The sequence below is a fragment of the Lampetra planeri genome, chromosome 25, assembly GCF_965212315.1.
Source record: "Lampetra planeri chromosome 25, kcLamPlan1.2.h2, whole genome shotgun sequence".
NCBI lineage: Eukaryota > Metazoa > Chordata > Hyperoartia > Petromyzontiformes > Petromyzontidae > Lampetra > Lampetra planeri.
Window position 1 is genome coordinate 829,915 of NC_136131.1, and position 15,014 is coordinate 844,928.

The 15,014-nt window shown below is 51.7% G+C and overlaps 2 protein-coding genes across 7 annotated transcripts in view; one reads left to right on the forward strand and one right to left on the reverse strand.

Moving 5' to 3' along the window:
- PLG (plasminogen) overlaps positions 1-2,202 on the reverse strand; it is a 51,963-nt gene extending 49,761 nt beyond the window's left edge. For all 3 annotated transcript variants that reach the window (XR_013587353.1, XM_078605867.1, XM_078605866.1), the window contains exons 1-3: positions 2,078-2,202; positions 842-977; positions 619-725 (exon numbers count right to left, since the gene is read on the reverse strand). Coding sequence is in view for 2 of the 3 variants with exons in the window: in XM_078605867.1 (XP_078461993.1) it covers positions 619-725; positions 842-977; positions 2,078-2,144 (310 nt within the window). In the remaining variant the exon portion in view is untranslated. The remainder of the gene's footprint in view (positions 1-618; positions 726-841; positions 978-2,077) is intronic.
- PBLD (phenazine biosynthesis like protein domain containing) overlaps positions 1-15,014 on the forward strand; it is an 82,077-nt gene that overhangs the window by 31,792 nt on the left and 35,271 nt on the right. For 3 of the 4 annotated variants that reach the window (XM_078605874.1, XM_078605873.1, XM_078605875.1), the window contains one exon: positions 1,277-1,366. The exons of the other annotated variant lie outside the window; for it this stretch is intronic. The gene's annotated coding sequence lies outside the window, so the exon portion shown is untranslated. The remainder of the gene's footprint in view (positions 1-1,276; positions 1,367-15,014) is intronic. 4 annotated transcript variants of the gene reach the window in all.

A 15,014-nucleotide genomic window follows, 5' to 3' on the forward strand; every position in this document is an offset into this window, starting at 1 on the left:
CTCCACGTTTCCATCAGTGGCCACACTCCCACGTTTTGATTCTCTGGGATTTTGGCCCTGCACTCGTTTGACGTGTCATGGCAGTTGCAGGAAGCGCCATTGGTTATTTATGTATCTATTTCTGCCATGCCTCTCGCACCACTCCCACTTCATCCATTTTGCCAGCGCACAACGGCGGAGTGCGGTCTGGCAAACTGTGGAATTGCCATCCCACCCCCCGATGCATAACAAAAAAATAATTTTCCACTAAAAACAGCCACCATATCACCAAAATGTGGAGGAATCTCAGCACAAACCCACTGAATAAATTCTACCCTGTGTCTCAAAATACGTCCAGAGAATTTTGTATAAAAGTTTAAACGTGTGATTTATTTTATTTTATACCTACGTGATTTTACCGAAATAACCAAAGAGTAAAACGTTTAAACGATAAAGCCTTTGGTGGCTGCGCAATGGGCTCGTGAATTCCATATTAAAATACCATGCAAACACCCTGCACTTATATTCAATTCCGTTATTATAAGACAAACATCTTTAAAACATATATATTTATCCAACATGAAAACAAGGCCCTTTTTAACGTTGAGTTTGTCTGAAAAGTCTTTCTCATGAACGTACCGATTTTCTCGTAGAGTGAGGAGCCAGGTTTGGCAATGGCTGTTTTCATGAGGCTGTTGACTGGCAAGGTGGCGCAGTGGTTACTTTCCACATCGTATACAAATGCCCTGCAAACGTGAACAAAAAAAATGGTTATAATCATATTAACAAGAAACAGCACAGTACATGAAGATTCATATGAGATGTTTTTATAATGTCAATGTAAAAGGACGATAATACTGACCTGCAAGTGAACGTGGTTTCGGCATTGCACACTTTGGCACACTTTTCCCAAGTCTCAATGACATACGACAACTGTGTGATAGAATGAAGGCTCGAGTCTGGAGTTAATTTATACGCTTGAAGTTTGCTCGTGAGATCTGTAAAAAAAAGAATTTTGACATTTTTTGTCTGGGTAATGGTGGAACATAACGTCATGACGCTGCACTATGAACCTAGAAATTTGAGTTGTATTCCTTGATTAACATCAGTGGTAACGTTGCTGCCTGTCCACAAGTTTGACTCGGACAGTCGAGGAATTGGCATCTGTGTTTTGGTGACAGGTTTTTATTTGTAAAGAAATCTGCTGCCAGTATTTCCTTGATCTTTATTGCAGTAAACTGCACACGTCTGATAGACCAAAGGCTGATTGAAAAATACGTTCTGGATTGGTCTGCAGTGGAAAAGTTATCAACCGTGGTGGGAAGTGAAATCCGAACTGCTCCTGGGCTCTCCACCTTCACCAACCCGCACGGACCAGCAGAGTGAAGTAAGCTCAAACAACCCCCATGACCCACAAAGACAATGATCCCCTGTGTAGCCTTAACAGATCGTTGGGGCAAGTGCTCTTAGCGAACATCTATGAAGGCCGGAACGGCACACGAGGGGGTGGGTGGCCAGCACCACGCCCGGTCGCCTTTATCTCCCCAGTGGCGATGTTTACACACCGCACCAGGTACTCATTTGAGGCTGAGTCGACCTCGGGGAAGATGTCCAGGACCGGTTCAGATAATCGTCACTGGTGTTGGTCATGAGCGGGAATCGAACTCGGGTGGCCGGGTTCGTCGTGCAGTAGGCTTAACCGCCGCTCCCACTCGTGATACTATAGTGGCTGTACCGGTTATCTTTGGATTTCTTTTGGTGAGAATATATTTTTCCAGAGGCTCCTTCCATATGAACGTCACCCACAAGATGCAGTCTACATGGTCAGCTGCCCACGCAGCTTCAACGTCGCTCTCACAGGCGAGTTCGCACACCTCGCTTTCAAGTTGCTTTACTTAGAATACCTTTTTTTTATATATATAAAAGCCTTCTCACATAAATCTAGCTAACATTTATAGCACGTCACATTTGCCAGGATTTGACAAGTCAAAGTATAGGAGGAGTGTGTCACATTATAAACAGCAGACTCATTTATACAATACTACATGGTATTAAAATTAACACTATGCAGCAAAGATAATACTATTGACATTATTACCTTGCGCGGCACTCCAAGTTTCAAATGTGAAGAGACAGAGCAAGGAGGAGAGGATCTGCCAATGCATTTTGCCTGTAGCAGAGCCCAGCTCCGAGATGAAGATTCATCTAGAGTCTGCTCAAAGTCTGCTAGGATTATTGATTTTTTTTTAAATAAACGTTCTCTTAATATTTAACAGAACCGTGCTGAGTACAGAGCATTGCTTGAAAGGGGCGACCAAACTGTGTTAAACTAGGAATGTTATTATTTGTGTTCAACTGTCTGTGTGTGTGTACAATGTAGTTGAGGAGCGGCAGTGTAGTGGTTAACCCGAGTTCGATTCCCGCTCATGGCAACCAATACCAGTGACGATTATCTGAACCGGTCCTGGACCTCCCCTAGGTCGACTCATCCTCAAGATCCTCAAGATGAGTACCTGGTGCGGTGTAGAAATATCGCCATTAGGGAGACAAAGGCGGCCAGGCGTGGGGCTGGCTCCCGACCTCGTGTGGTGTTCCAGCCTTCATAGGTGCTCGCTAACCGCACTTCCCCCAACAGTCTGTTAAGGCCACACAGGGGATCTTTGTCTTCGTACAGTGTAGAGTAGGGGTCCCCAACACCCGGGCCACGGACCGGTACCGGTCCGTGGCCTGTTAGGAACCGGGCCGCACAGCAGGAGGTGAGCGGTGAGTCCGTGCGTGGCCCGTCCATTATTTTATTTACCACTTCCGTCCCGCACTGCGCACTTGTCTCAGTCAAAGTTTTGGTAAGCCCCGAAGCTAACCCTAGCCAAAATGAGTAAAAAACAAACGTCACTGGAGAGCTTCTTTGAAAAGGGGGAAAGACCCAATGATGAACCCCCCCCCCCCCGGTCCGTGAAAAAATTGTCTTCCACGAAACCGGTCCCTGGTGCCAAAAAGGTTGGGGACCGCTGGTGTAGAGGATAGCTCCAGTTTCAGATTCCATAGAGCACAGGATGAGATGTTACTATCCTTTGTGCAAGCACTTCCAAGAGTTCATGAACAGTGAGCCTGGTGAAATTTGGGGAGCGCATCGTCAGTAGTGAACCTTTGGATCCTAGGGTGTTTCGGCCTTTCATACTATACACCCTCCCCAAAGGCGGCCAGCGACAGGGTGATCAATCCTATGCTTGCGTCCCATTCCCAATTAGTCATAGGAGTTGCCTTGTTGTTGATAGCCAACATCCCATGGGACTATGCATGGCAGGGGTGTCCTCCTCCCTGAGTAAAGCATTGTTGACTGCATACCTCCTGGCCCTCTCACTTTGGGGCCCAGCTGGGGTATTTCCTCTTCATCCAGAGCCACTGACTGCTGCCTTCTGCCGCCTTCGATACAGCTCTGATTGCCGAACGCTGGCTCTGGCCCTTAATTCCCAGGTCTCTAAGCAGTCTGGTTGTAGATGTTGCCACAAAACTTCTGCAGCCCACCTCCACTGGTCGGACTTCTGTGTTCCAGCCATGATGCCGTGCTTCGGCAGCTAGATCGGAATAGCGCAGATTTTTTCGCTCATAAGCCTCATCTACTGAGTCCTCCCAGGGTACTGTGAGCTCAATGATGAAGACCTTCTTGAGCGAACGGGACCAGAGCACCATGTCAGGTCTTAGGGTGGTGGTTGCGATCTCCGGAGGAAACACAAGTTGCCGGCCAATGTCAGCTAGCATTTTCCAGTCGCGGGCCAAGCGCAGCTGGTCTCGCTCTATTGGTGTAGAGCCGCTCTTCGGTGGTTTAGCCCCTTCGCGGACAAAGGTCGTCCGTAAGGGGTGTGATGCTGCTGGGGGTGGTAGGGAGTTGGTGGCAGCTCGCCTGTCCTCCAGGGCGGACGCAAGGTTTTTAAGGACTTGGTTGTGACGCCAAGTGTAGCGTCCTTGGGTGAGGCTTGTTTTGCACCCTGTGAGAATGTGCCTGAGGTTGGCTGGCATGGAACAGAGGGCACAGTCCGGATCTTCACCATACCATTGGTGAAGATTAACTGGTGTTGGAAGGACGTCATATGTTGCTCTGATGGAAAAGCTCAACCGCCTCGCTTCCATGGCCCACAGATCCTTCCAGCTGATCTTCCTCTTCTCCACACTGTCCCATCGAGTCCACTGTCCCTGTTTGGCAAGAGAGACTGGCTTGGCCCACCTTGCAGCCTCCTCCTGATGGCGTACTTCCTGCACTACCATCTTCCGCCGCTCTGGTGCAGTGGCCTTACTCCAAGCAGCACGGCTAGTTAGCCCAAGGCCTCCTCTCCCTTGTGGAACATGACCCACAATGTCAGCATGTCTGAGGGCTGCTGTTGCCTCCTGGACTGCTTTTCCTGGCCTCCATTTGCGCCCAGTTGCCAAGGTCGGCGCGTTGTTGCTCACCACTGGGTCTCGAGATTCATTCAGTGTCATCTGGAGCCTGGTTTTTGCACACTTGAATTCCTCGGTTAGACTGGTGAGGGGCAGCTTGAGGACACCATCTCCATAGAGGCCTATGGTGGTAAGGCATCGTGGAACTCCGAGCCACTTCTTTAAGTAGCTCGTGACTCCTCTTTCCATCTTCTCCACTGTTGAGATTGGAACCTCATACACTGCTAGGGGCCACAACACCCGGGGTAGGAGACCAAACTGCAGACACCAGGCCTTTAACTTTCCAGGTAGCTGGGTGTTGTTGATGGACTGTAGGCTACTGCTGATGTCTTTGCGCAGCTGTTGCACCTGGTCTTTGTCCTTCAGGCTTGCATCATACCACCTTCCAAGGCTTTTTACCGGCTGCTCAGACACTGTTGGGATTTGGTCATCTCCGATGAAGAATTTCAGGTCACAGAGTACTCCCTTCACAATCGAGATGCTGCGTGACTTGGATGGTTTAATCTTCATACGGGCCCAGCTGATGTTCTCCTCGAGTTTTCTGAGCAGTCTCCTGTGCATGGGACAGTGGTGGTCAATGTTGTAATGTCGTCCATGTAGGCTCTGAGTGGAGGGAGGCGAAAACCAGAGTCGACTCGCTGTCCACCAGCAACCCATTTTGAGGATCTGATGATAACCTCCATTGCCATTATGAATGCCAATGGAGAAATGGTACATCCCGCCATTATACCTACATTCAGGCATTGCCATGAGGTGGTGAAGCAGAACTGCAGATCCTGAAAGTACGACTTCACCAGGGTTGTGATGGTGTCCGGTATGTGGAAAAATCTGAAGGCAGACCACAGGAGTTCATGGGGCACAGAGCCAAATGCATTGGCGAGGTCGAGGAAGACTACATGGAGGTCCCTTTTCTCCACCTTGGCCATTTGGATCTGGTGCCAGATCATGCTGGAATGTTCCAAGCAGCCAGAGAACCCTGATATTCCTGCCTTCTGTACAGATGTATCGACGTACGCATTCCTTTGCAGGTACTCGGCCATCCTCTGGGCAATGACCCTAAAGAAGATTTTACCCTCGACATTCAGTAAGGAGATTGGGCGGAATTGGCTGATGTTCACTGCATCCTTCTCCTTAGGGATCAGGACCCCGCCTGCCCTACGCCACACTTTGGGTATTATCTTCTTTTGCCAAGCTGTTCTCATGAGCCTCCAGAGGAACCTCAGGATGTCTGGTGCGTTCTTATACACTTTGTACGGGACTCCATTTGGCCCCGGGGCTGATGCTGTTCTTGCCCTTCGAACTGTGTTTTCCACCTCTTTCCATGTCGGAGGGCTGGTCTCAATATGATGTTCCGGGGGTTCAATGGGTGGGATATCTGATGGGATGGCCAGATGTTCATGTCGCTTTGACTCAAAGTTTGTTGTTCTCAGGTGCTCTTCTAGGTCTTTCTTTGTTGTTTTTAGAACTCCACTTTTTTCCTTCGTGAAGAGACTTTTAAGGAACTTGAAGGGATCTTTATAGAATCGAGTTCTAGTTTGTTCTTTCTTCCTTCTGCGCTTCCGTAGGTTCTCTGCTCTACGGAGGGATGCCAACCGGGTTTTGATGTCAGCCTGAAGTGCCTCTATGCCCTCCTTTTCCACTTCCGAGGCTTTCTTCCACTGTTTCTTAAGCTGTCTCCTTTCTTGAACGAGGCGCTTGATTTCTTGTTGCCTCCTGGAAACTGGTGGGGTTGGAACCTTTCTCCCGCCTTTTGCCTCTTGCACTCCAAAGCTTTCTGCCCCGTACTCATAGATGATGTCCCCCATCCTCTCCAACTTCTTCTCCACTGTGCCTCGAAGTTTCTCGAGGGTCAAGGTAAGGTCAGTATTCACTGTTTCCCACAACTTCTTGTCACTGGCGCCAGGCCACTTCACATACGGTCTGTGCCCTGGTAGTCTCCTCTCGACTGCAGGTCTGGGAGGCTGGGTGAGTTCCACTCCTGTTGTTGGTTCCACCTCAGTTGTTACTTCGGTGCTTGAGTTTACGTCCTCCATGACAGTGGTACTGATGCACTGCAAACTATGGTTTGCGTCCAGTTGCTGTGCTTCATTCGACTGATTTGATCGCTTTCGCAGAAAGTAATCAATGCGAGGCCTCTGTCTCTCTTTACCCAAACACCCCTTCTTCCCCTGGTGGATCCTCAACCCATGGTGTGATGTAACTTTCCTCCAACCACAGACACATACCTGCATCTGTTTGTGGCCTGCTGTTGCAGCGGAACTTGTGACAGTTGCTGTGGTGTTCTCTTGTGCTATGCTCTCATTACTCGTAGTCGTTTCCGGTCCAGTCGTTACCATGTTGTCAGTCGATGAGTCATCTTCCGCCCCCGCTCTCGCAGACTCTAGAGGTATTTTCGTATGTTGACTTTCTGTAGCTAAAGCGGGTGTTTCCAACATACTGCGAAGCATGGGAAACTACAGAAATGGGAAGCTAACCCATGACTGTCCCAGTGGGGTCTATTCCCTCCTTTCAGCCGTCTCTCCGTGCCGCCACAAGGACTTTCCCCTGTTGTCAGCTGATCTTTCTCAGCAGTCACTGGACAAGTCCAGATATTCAGATTCCATAGAACACAGGATGAGATGTTACTATCCTTTGTGCAAGCACTTCCAAGAGTTCATGAACAGTGAGCCTGGTGAAATTTGGGGAGCGCATCGTCAGTAGTGAATCTTTGGATCCTAGGGTGTTTCGGCCTTTCATACTATAACCTTCCCCAAAGGCGGCCAGCGACAGGGTGATCAATCCTCTGCTTGCATCCCATTCCCAATTAGTCATAGGAGTTCCCTTGTTGTTGATAGCCAACATCCCATGGGACTATGCATGGCAGGGGTGTCCTCCTCCCTGAGTCAAGCATTGTTGACTGCATACCTCCTGGCCCTCTCACTTTGGGGCCCAGCTGGGGTCTTTCCTCTTCATCCAGAGCCACTGACTGCTGCCTTCTGCCGCCTCCGATACAGCTCTGATTGCCAAACGCTGGCTCTGGCCCTTAATTCCCAGGTCTCTAAGCAGTCTGGTTGTAGATGTTGCCACAAAACCTCTGCAGCCCACCTCCACTGGTCGGACTTTTGTGTTCCAGCCATGATGCCGTGCTTCGGCAGCTAGATCGGAATAGCGCAGATGTTTTCGCTCATAAGCCTCATCTACTGAGTCCTCCCAGGGTACTGTGAGCTCAATGATGAAGACCTTCTTGAGTGAACGGGACCAGAGCACCATGTCAGGTCTTAGGGTGGTGGTTGCGATCTCCGGAGGAAACACAAGTTGCCGGCCAATGTCAGCTAGCATTTTCCAGTCGCGGGCCAAGCGCAGCTGGTCTCGCTCTATTGGTGTAGAGCCGCCCTTCGGTGGTTTAGCCCCTTCGCGGACAAAGGTCGTCCGTAAGGGGTGTGATGTTGCTGGGGGTGGTCGGGAGTTGGTGGCAGCTCGCTTGTCCTCCAGGGCGGACGCAAAGTTTTTAAGGACTTGGTTGTGACGCCAAGTGTAGCGTCCTTGGGTGAGGCTTGTTTTACACCCTGTGAGAATGTGGCTGAGGTTGGCTGGCATGGAACAGAGGGCACAGTCCGGATCTTCACCATACCATTGGTGAAGATTAACTGGTGTTGGAAGGACGTCATATGTTGCTCTGATGGAAAAGCTCAACCGCCTCGCTTCCATGGCCCACAGATCCTTCCAGCTGAACCGTGCTGAGTACAGAGCATTGCTTGAAAGGGGCGACCAAACTGTGTTAAACTAGGAATGTTTTTATTTGTGTTCAACTGTCTGTGTGTGTGTACAATGTAGTTGAGGAGCGGCAGTGTAGTGGTTAACCCGAGTTCGATTCCCGCTCATGGCAACCAATACCAGTGACGATTATCTGAACCAGTCCTGGACCTCCCCTAGGTCGACTCATCCTCAAGATCCTCAAGATGAGTACCTGGTGCGGTGTAGAAATATCGCCATTAGGGAGACAAAGGCGGCCAGGCGTGGGGCTGGCTCCCGACCTCGTGTGGTGTTCCAGCCTTCATAGGTGCTCGCTAACCGCACTTCCCCCAACAGTCTGTTAAGGCCACACAGGGGATCTTTGTCTTCGTACAGTGTAGAGTAGGGGTCCCCAACACCTGGGCCGCGGACCGGTACCGGTCCGTGGCCTGTTAGGAACCGGGCCGCACAGCAGGATGTGAGCGGTGAGTCCGTGCGTGGCCTGTCCATTATTTTATTTACCACTTCCGTCCCGCACTGCGCACTTGTCTCAGTCAAAGTTTTGGTAAGCCCCGAAGCTAACCCTAGCCAAAATGAGTAAAAAACAAACGTCACTGGAGAGCTTCTTTGAAAAGGGGGAAAGACCCAATGATGAACCCCCCCCCCCCGGTCCGTGAAAAAATTGTCTTCCACGAAACCGGTCCCTGGTGCCAAAAAGGTTGGGGACCGCTGGTGTAGAGGATAGCTCCAGTAAATCCAGCTTGGTCATTAGCAAACGCGCTTGGTGGTTGATATACAAACATCCATCTGCGACAAGACAATTTAAAAATGGGAAAAAGTCAGCGATCTGCTCAATTGAGCATTGAGGTGGTGATCGTGTCCTGTTTACAGTCGAGTGTAATACATTCCACATTCCTATGGCGGGGGTTGGGGGGTCGATAGCACAATTCTGACCCCAGAGAGTGGTAAGATGGGTTGAGTTAATCCCCAAATCACTGTTGAACTTGTGTAGAGGAGTAAAATACGCAGTGCACACTGTTAACCGAGGGCAACCGAGGGCAAGCAGGTGCGCGTGTGCAACATGGGGTTGCACGAACAAACCGCCACCTATTTAAGGGGCTAAGCGGGTGCAAAACGGGTCGACCATTGTGCACGTTGACACTGGAGGTGTTGCCAGGGAGACGGGAGATAAGGGTTGATAAATAGGCTGACAGGCGCTAGCCTGGCTAGCCTTAAAGAGACACACGAGAGCTCTCGGATAATTGGCTGGAGGATAAAAGGGCGTGTGCGTGTGAGCGGAGCGAGAGAGTTGTTACTGGGGACAAGAGCGAAAACATCTCGCCGCTGCCGCTCGAGCCGTCAACGGGATATCAACCCTCACGCGTCTGAGGGAGCGTAGGTGAGGGCAGCGGTGGAGTTGGAGAAGCTGCTGTTTTCTGAGACGCTGTGTGCGAAGACGCTGTGTGCGAGGACGCTGTGTTTGGAGTCGCTGAGAGCAGAGCTGCTGAGTGCAGGCTAAGTGAGGTACAGAATAGATAGGAATGGGGAAAAGTTGAGTATACGTGACCGTACATATAGTTCTAGGTGCACCTACAACTGGTGCAAGAATAGGTGAATAAAGTGTAAGCAGGTGACCTGTTACGACGTGTCAGTCTGAGTGATTTTACAAAACACTACATTTGGTGTTAGAAGTGCCAACAAACCTTCACCATCATGCCCAAGTCTGCTGTGTCGTCCGATGATGACGACGCCGAGCAAAACGTCCCTCCAACAGCTCCAGATGCCTGAGCACCCGCTCCGACGACGTGCTGCATCCAGCACAGGAGTGCATGGCGGGTCCAGCCCAGCCACCTCCACAGAGCTGGCTGGACATCGCCGGTCACCTGGGGAGATTGCTGTCGGCTGCCGCTCATCTCTTCGAGCGGATGACTGCAGCGATTTCCACTGGACGCCAAGACACACTTCCCGCCACTGTCATGACTGAGGCGTCGGGAGCGCTGGACCTTCCTGTTATTTCGGGGGCTGCAGCCATGCTCCACGCGTCCACCATTCGTGTGATCGGCCCATGCCGCAGCAGCATCTGCCAACTTCCAAGGTGGAAGTCGTTCCCAAGTTCCGACGGCTGCCACCGGTGCATCAGTTCACTGCTGCAGGAGGAGATTGGAGGGCTTTCCATCGTCGATTTGAGGCCGCCTACATCTCGGTAGGATGGACATCCCAGGAGGCGTTTCAAGCTCTTTCCACGGCCCTCGACGACGACTCGTTAGCCGCCTTTTTCGCCATCCCCGAGTCGGATAGAACGACCTTCGCGCACGCCTATGACGAGATGGCTGCTAATTTTGGTCCCTCGTCTAATGTTAAAAGAAGATTCAGGCTGCGGTGACGGGACAGGAAAGAGACGCCGTTGGCATATCGCAGTGCGCTCCTCGCTTTGTGGCACTCGGCTTTCCCTCGCATGGACAGAGTCGCCTTGAATTCCCTCGCCTTGGAATGGCTCGGGAGTTGGGGCTCACCCATCGCAGTGGCAAAAGAAGATGACCTGACTTCTCTGCAGGTGGTCCGCGGCATCCAAGCGCACCTCAATCTTAAAAACTGGCCAGCGGTGGTGACCAGTGCAACGGAACCGGCCATGTATGAGCAGGCGTGTGCCTCCTTCACCCGGGGAGCGGAGGGAAAGAGCGCTGGCCTGCGCCCATCAGCACGGGAATGGTGCCCCAGGCTGAGCCAGCCTCCCGGGCGTCCTTACCTGTTACAGGTGAGGCTGCCTGGGCCACATCGCCGTCGACTGCCACCGCGGGACCGGAGGATTCCCACCACATCCATCATCCGGCTTAAACATCTCTTCCCGCAATATACAGGTGAGTCTGGACGCATCAAACACACGGCCGTTTTTGTCCCATCATCCATCTAGCATAGGTCACACGCGGACTCATCCTGTGGTATCTCATCCCGTCGCAACTCAGAAACAGGGTGCGGGGTTGTCAGTGTGTTGGCCACAGGCGTCGAGCAGTGGAATGCACTGGTTCATCACATAGTGGGCGCCATGGCAGGTTCCTCTACAGTTGTGGGCCTAATTCAGGGGATCCAGGTTCGTCTCTTGATAGGCACAGGGGCCGTTGTGACGATGGTCTCCGGGGCTTTGTTCCGCACATTGATTTCGTTGTTCGATCCTCTTACCCTCGTGGAGAGCGCTTGTGTGGCGGCTAACGGAGGGAGTCTGGGCATTATGGGTCAGATCTTGGCCTCCGTGCAAATTGGGGAAATCTGTTTGGAAGGAGAGATATTGGTCTCACGGACGTTGGCCATGCCTTGTTTGCTGGGCACCGATTTTCTAGCAGGATGCCCTTGAAAATTCTCATTGACCAGGGGTGTATTGAACTACCATCGGGACAGCGGTTGCTGTTCCTGAACTCCCCTGGTCAACAGCCATCGCAGAACGCTGTCATTCGTGCGATGGCTAGCCAAACCGTTAAAGTACCTCCGGGTTCTAAAATGCCCATGCCGCTGCGATTGCGCAAAGACTTGCCTTCACCGGGGCCAAAGGACAGGATCCTGCTGACCCCTTCTAACGCCATGTCACGATCTCCTTCCCTAGCGGGGGCTATGGTTATTGTGTCCGCCGAGCAAACGCTGTTCCTACAAGTACTTAATGCGGGGCATGTGCCGGTTGTGATTCAGGCGGGTACTGTCCTGGCTCACGCATCGGCGGCCCAATGTTTTGATAATGCGGAGCCAGCCCCTGGGTTCGCGGGAAGCATTGGTATACCTGATGAGGCGGATTCCACATGGTTGGAATCTCTGTGCTCCGAGAAGCTTGCACTGAATGAGGTTCAACGAATTCAACTGTGCTGGCTCTTATACGATTTTTCCGATGTCTTTAGCACCAGCAAATTTGATATTGGACACACTCCTCCACCATCATATCAATATGGGCAATTCGCCCTCAATTTGGATACATTCGCAGACTTAGGCTCGTGGAGAAGGAACAGGTTCGCCAGGTTGTTGATTAGATGCTGGGCAGCCGATATTATTTCCCTGTCCAACAGCTCGTGGGGGGCACTCATAGTCCTAGTGAAAAAAACGTGATGGGAACTTACGGTTTTGCGTTTATTTCCACAAGTTAAATAAGATATCAGTGGCGGATGCATATCCCCTCCCTCGTACAGTGAGGGAAAAAAGTATTTGATCCCCTGCTGATTTTGTACGTTTGCCCACTGACAAAGAAATGATCAGTCTATAATTTTAATGGTAGGTTTATTTGAACAGTGAGAGACAAAATAACAACAAAATCCAGAAAAACGAATGTCAAAAATGTTATAAATTGATTTCCGTTTTAATGAGGGAAATAAGTATTTAACCCCCTCTCAATCAGAAAGATTTCTGGCTCCCAGGTGTCTTTTATACAGGTAACGAGCTGAGATTAGAAGCACACTCTTAAAGGAAGTGCTCCTAATCTCAGCTTGTTACCTATGTAGTAGGTTCCAGGAGACTTGGACGACGTAGTTGGAGGCACACTTATTTATTAACCACAATGTACATAACAGGCCGAGATGTACAACACTCGAAGGGGTATCGGCCCCTTCACCCGTCTAACAGGTAGATCACACAATCTATGTCACGGCTAGCCTACTCCTAGGTCCTCCACTACAGGGCTAGGGGAGGCTAGCTAACCCAGCTCTGGTTAAGCTGGGATTATGGCACCCTGAGTCCCCAGACTGGCTCTTACAAGAGCATCGGCTCTGGGCTCTTGGGGCCACGCCACTGGCTTGCCCTGGTCGGTTCTGAGAAGGACAGCGATCCAGGGGAGTCCCAGGGCCTATTTAGCCGGTCTTCTTGCTTCGCTGGTTAAGGCTGAACACTGAACCCCGAGCCCTCCGGCTCACCGCCTTATATAACAACTCACCCACTGAGGGGTGGGGCCGTGGGGGATCCGCAGCCGTGGCAGGCGCCAAAATCGATGGTGGTAGTCCGCAGTTTCATCGGATTCGCTTCTTACTACCGGCGTTTTGTTAGGGATTTTGCCACCATCGCTAAACCACTACACACCCTCACGGCCAAGGGATCTCAGTGGGATAAGGCTGAGGAGGATTCCTTCCTCGCCCTCCGCAGCACCCTTGCCAATGCCCCCCCCCGCTCGCTTATCCCGATTTTATGAGGCCCTTCATATTGGACATGGACGCCAGCGATACGGGCATCGGGGCAGTCCTTTCCCAGCTTATCGAGGGCACTGAGAGTGTAGTGGCTTACGGCAGGCGAGTCCTGTCTCCTGCTGAACAATGCTATTGCGTCACGCGCAGGAGTTACTGGCCATGGTCCATTTTATCCAGCTCATCAATATTTGTACGGACGGGACTTTGTTGTCTGCACGGACCATGCAGCCCTCCAGTACTCACTGCGCATCGACCAACTGTCTGGGCAGTTGTCACGATGGCTCGAAGTCCTCCAGGGATTCTCATTCAAAGTGGTGCACAGGAAAGGCACTCGGCACGTGAATGCTGACGCCTTGTCCCGCTTGCCGCCCCATGTCACATGCACGTGCGCCTCGCGGGCGTCGAGATGTAAGCCCTCGCATGGGGATGTGCCCATGGTGCTTGCGGCGGCTAGGACAACGCGGGAGGCAGGCATTCAGTTGCCACGTGATTCTGTTTTGAATCTTGACCATGGTCCGTGGGCTAAGCTAAAGGTTGATGACGCCTCGCTCTTGATGTTGCGCCGTCGTGCTTCTCGTGGGCCGGGCCCCGCGGTCGCCCATCCATTGTGCTATGTGAGGGACTCCTCGTGCGTTGGGAAGGGGAGTCCCAGCGTTATTCCTTGGTCGTACCTATGGTCCTTAGGGGTGAACTTATTCAAGCCGTACACGAGAAATGTATGCATCTGGGTGTTCATAAAACATTGGCGACAGTGAAAAAGGACTTTTACTGGCCCGGGATGGAAAACTATGTACTCCGCCTGATAAAAGGCTGTGCCAATTGTGCGCGTCAGAAATCTCCTGCCCTTTGACCACAGATCCCGTTGCAGTCCATTGTTATGTCACGGGTCAATTAATTGGTGGCCCATAACATCTTGGGGCCCTTTCCGGTCTCACAGAGAGGACACAAGTACCTCATTGTTGGGGTTGATTATCTAACCCGTTGGCCTATGGCCTGGCCTCTGGTTGACCAATCGGCTGCGTCTATAGCCGACGCCTTTTTATATGGCTACAATCTTGATAAAGGGGCCCCTGAACAACTCCTCACGGATCAGGGCAAGTTGCTCCAGAAGGTCTGCGATTCTCTGGGTACGCGGAAAATGCGCACCTCACCGTATCATCCACAACAGATGGGATGGTTGAGCGGTTGCACAGAACCCTCACTGCAATTCTATGCCAGCAAGTGACCATGGGTCAGTCGGACTGGGATCTTCACATTCTAGGGGTCCTCGCTGCTTACAGATGTAATGAGAGAGCGCCATCTAAGGGGTGCCAGAGGATAACGGGTACAGCCACCATTACGTAATCAGCATCCAATCCTGAGGGGGGATATGATCTGGGCCAGAGAGGACGGGCGGGGTTGCTGAGAGAGGTTCGGGAACTATCGAGAAGGTTCCCCGAGGGGGCGTAGCCAGAGGCGGGGCTTAGCTCCGCCGAGTAGGATATAAGGGAGATCGGGGAAGGACTCGAGTTCGGTGTGGGAAGCCTGGGTTCCGGACCGCGTCGCTGATCATCTCCTCCTCGCCACAGGCCACGTGGTGAATCCTCCCTCAGAGCTCACCTCCGCTTCCAGCGCGCCATCAGCCAGCGGCGAGGCCGGGAGAGTGGAGTGAGGCTCATGGGAGCTCAGAGAGGGACGCCTCGTCCACGGGGTTGGAAAGAGGGAAAATATTGGAGGGGGAAGGAGCGAAGCCGTGCTGTA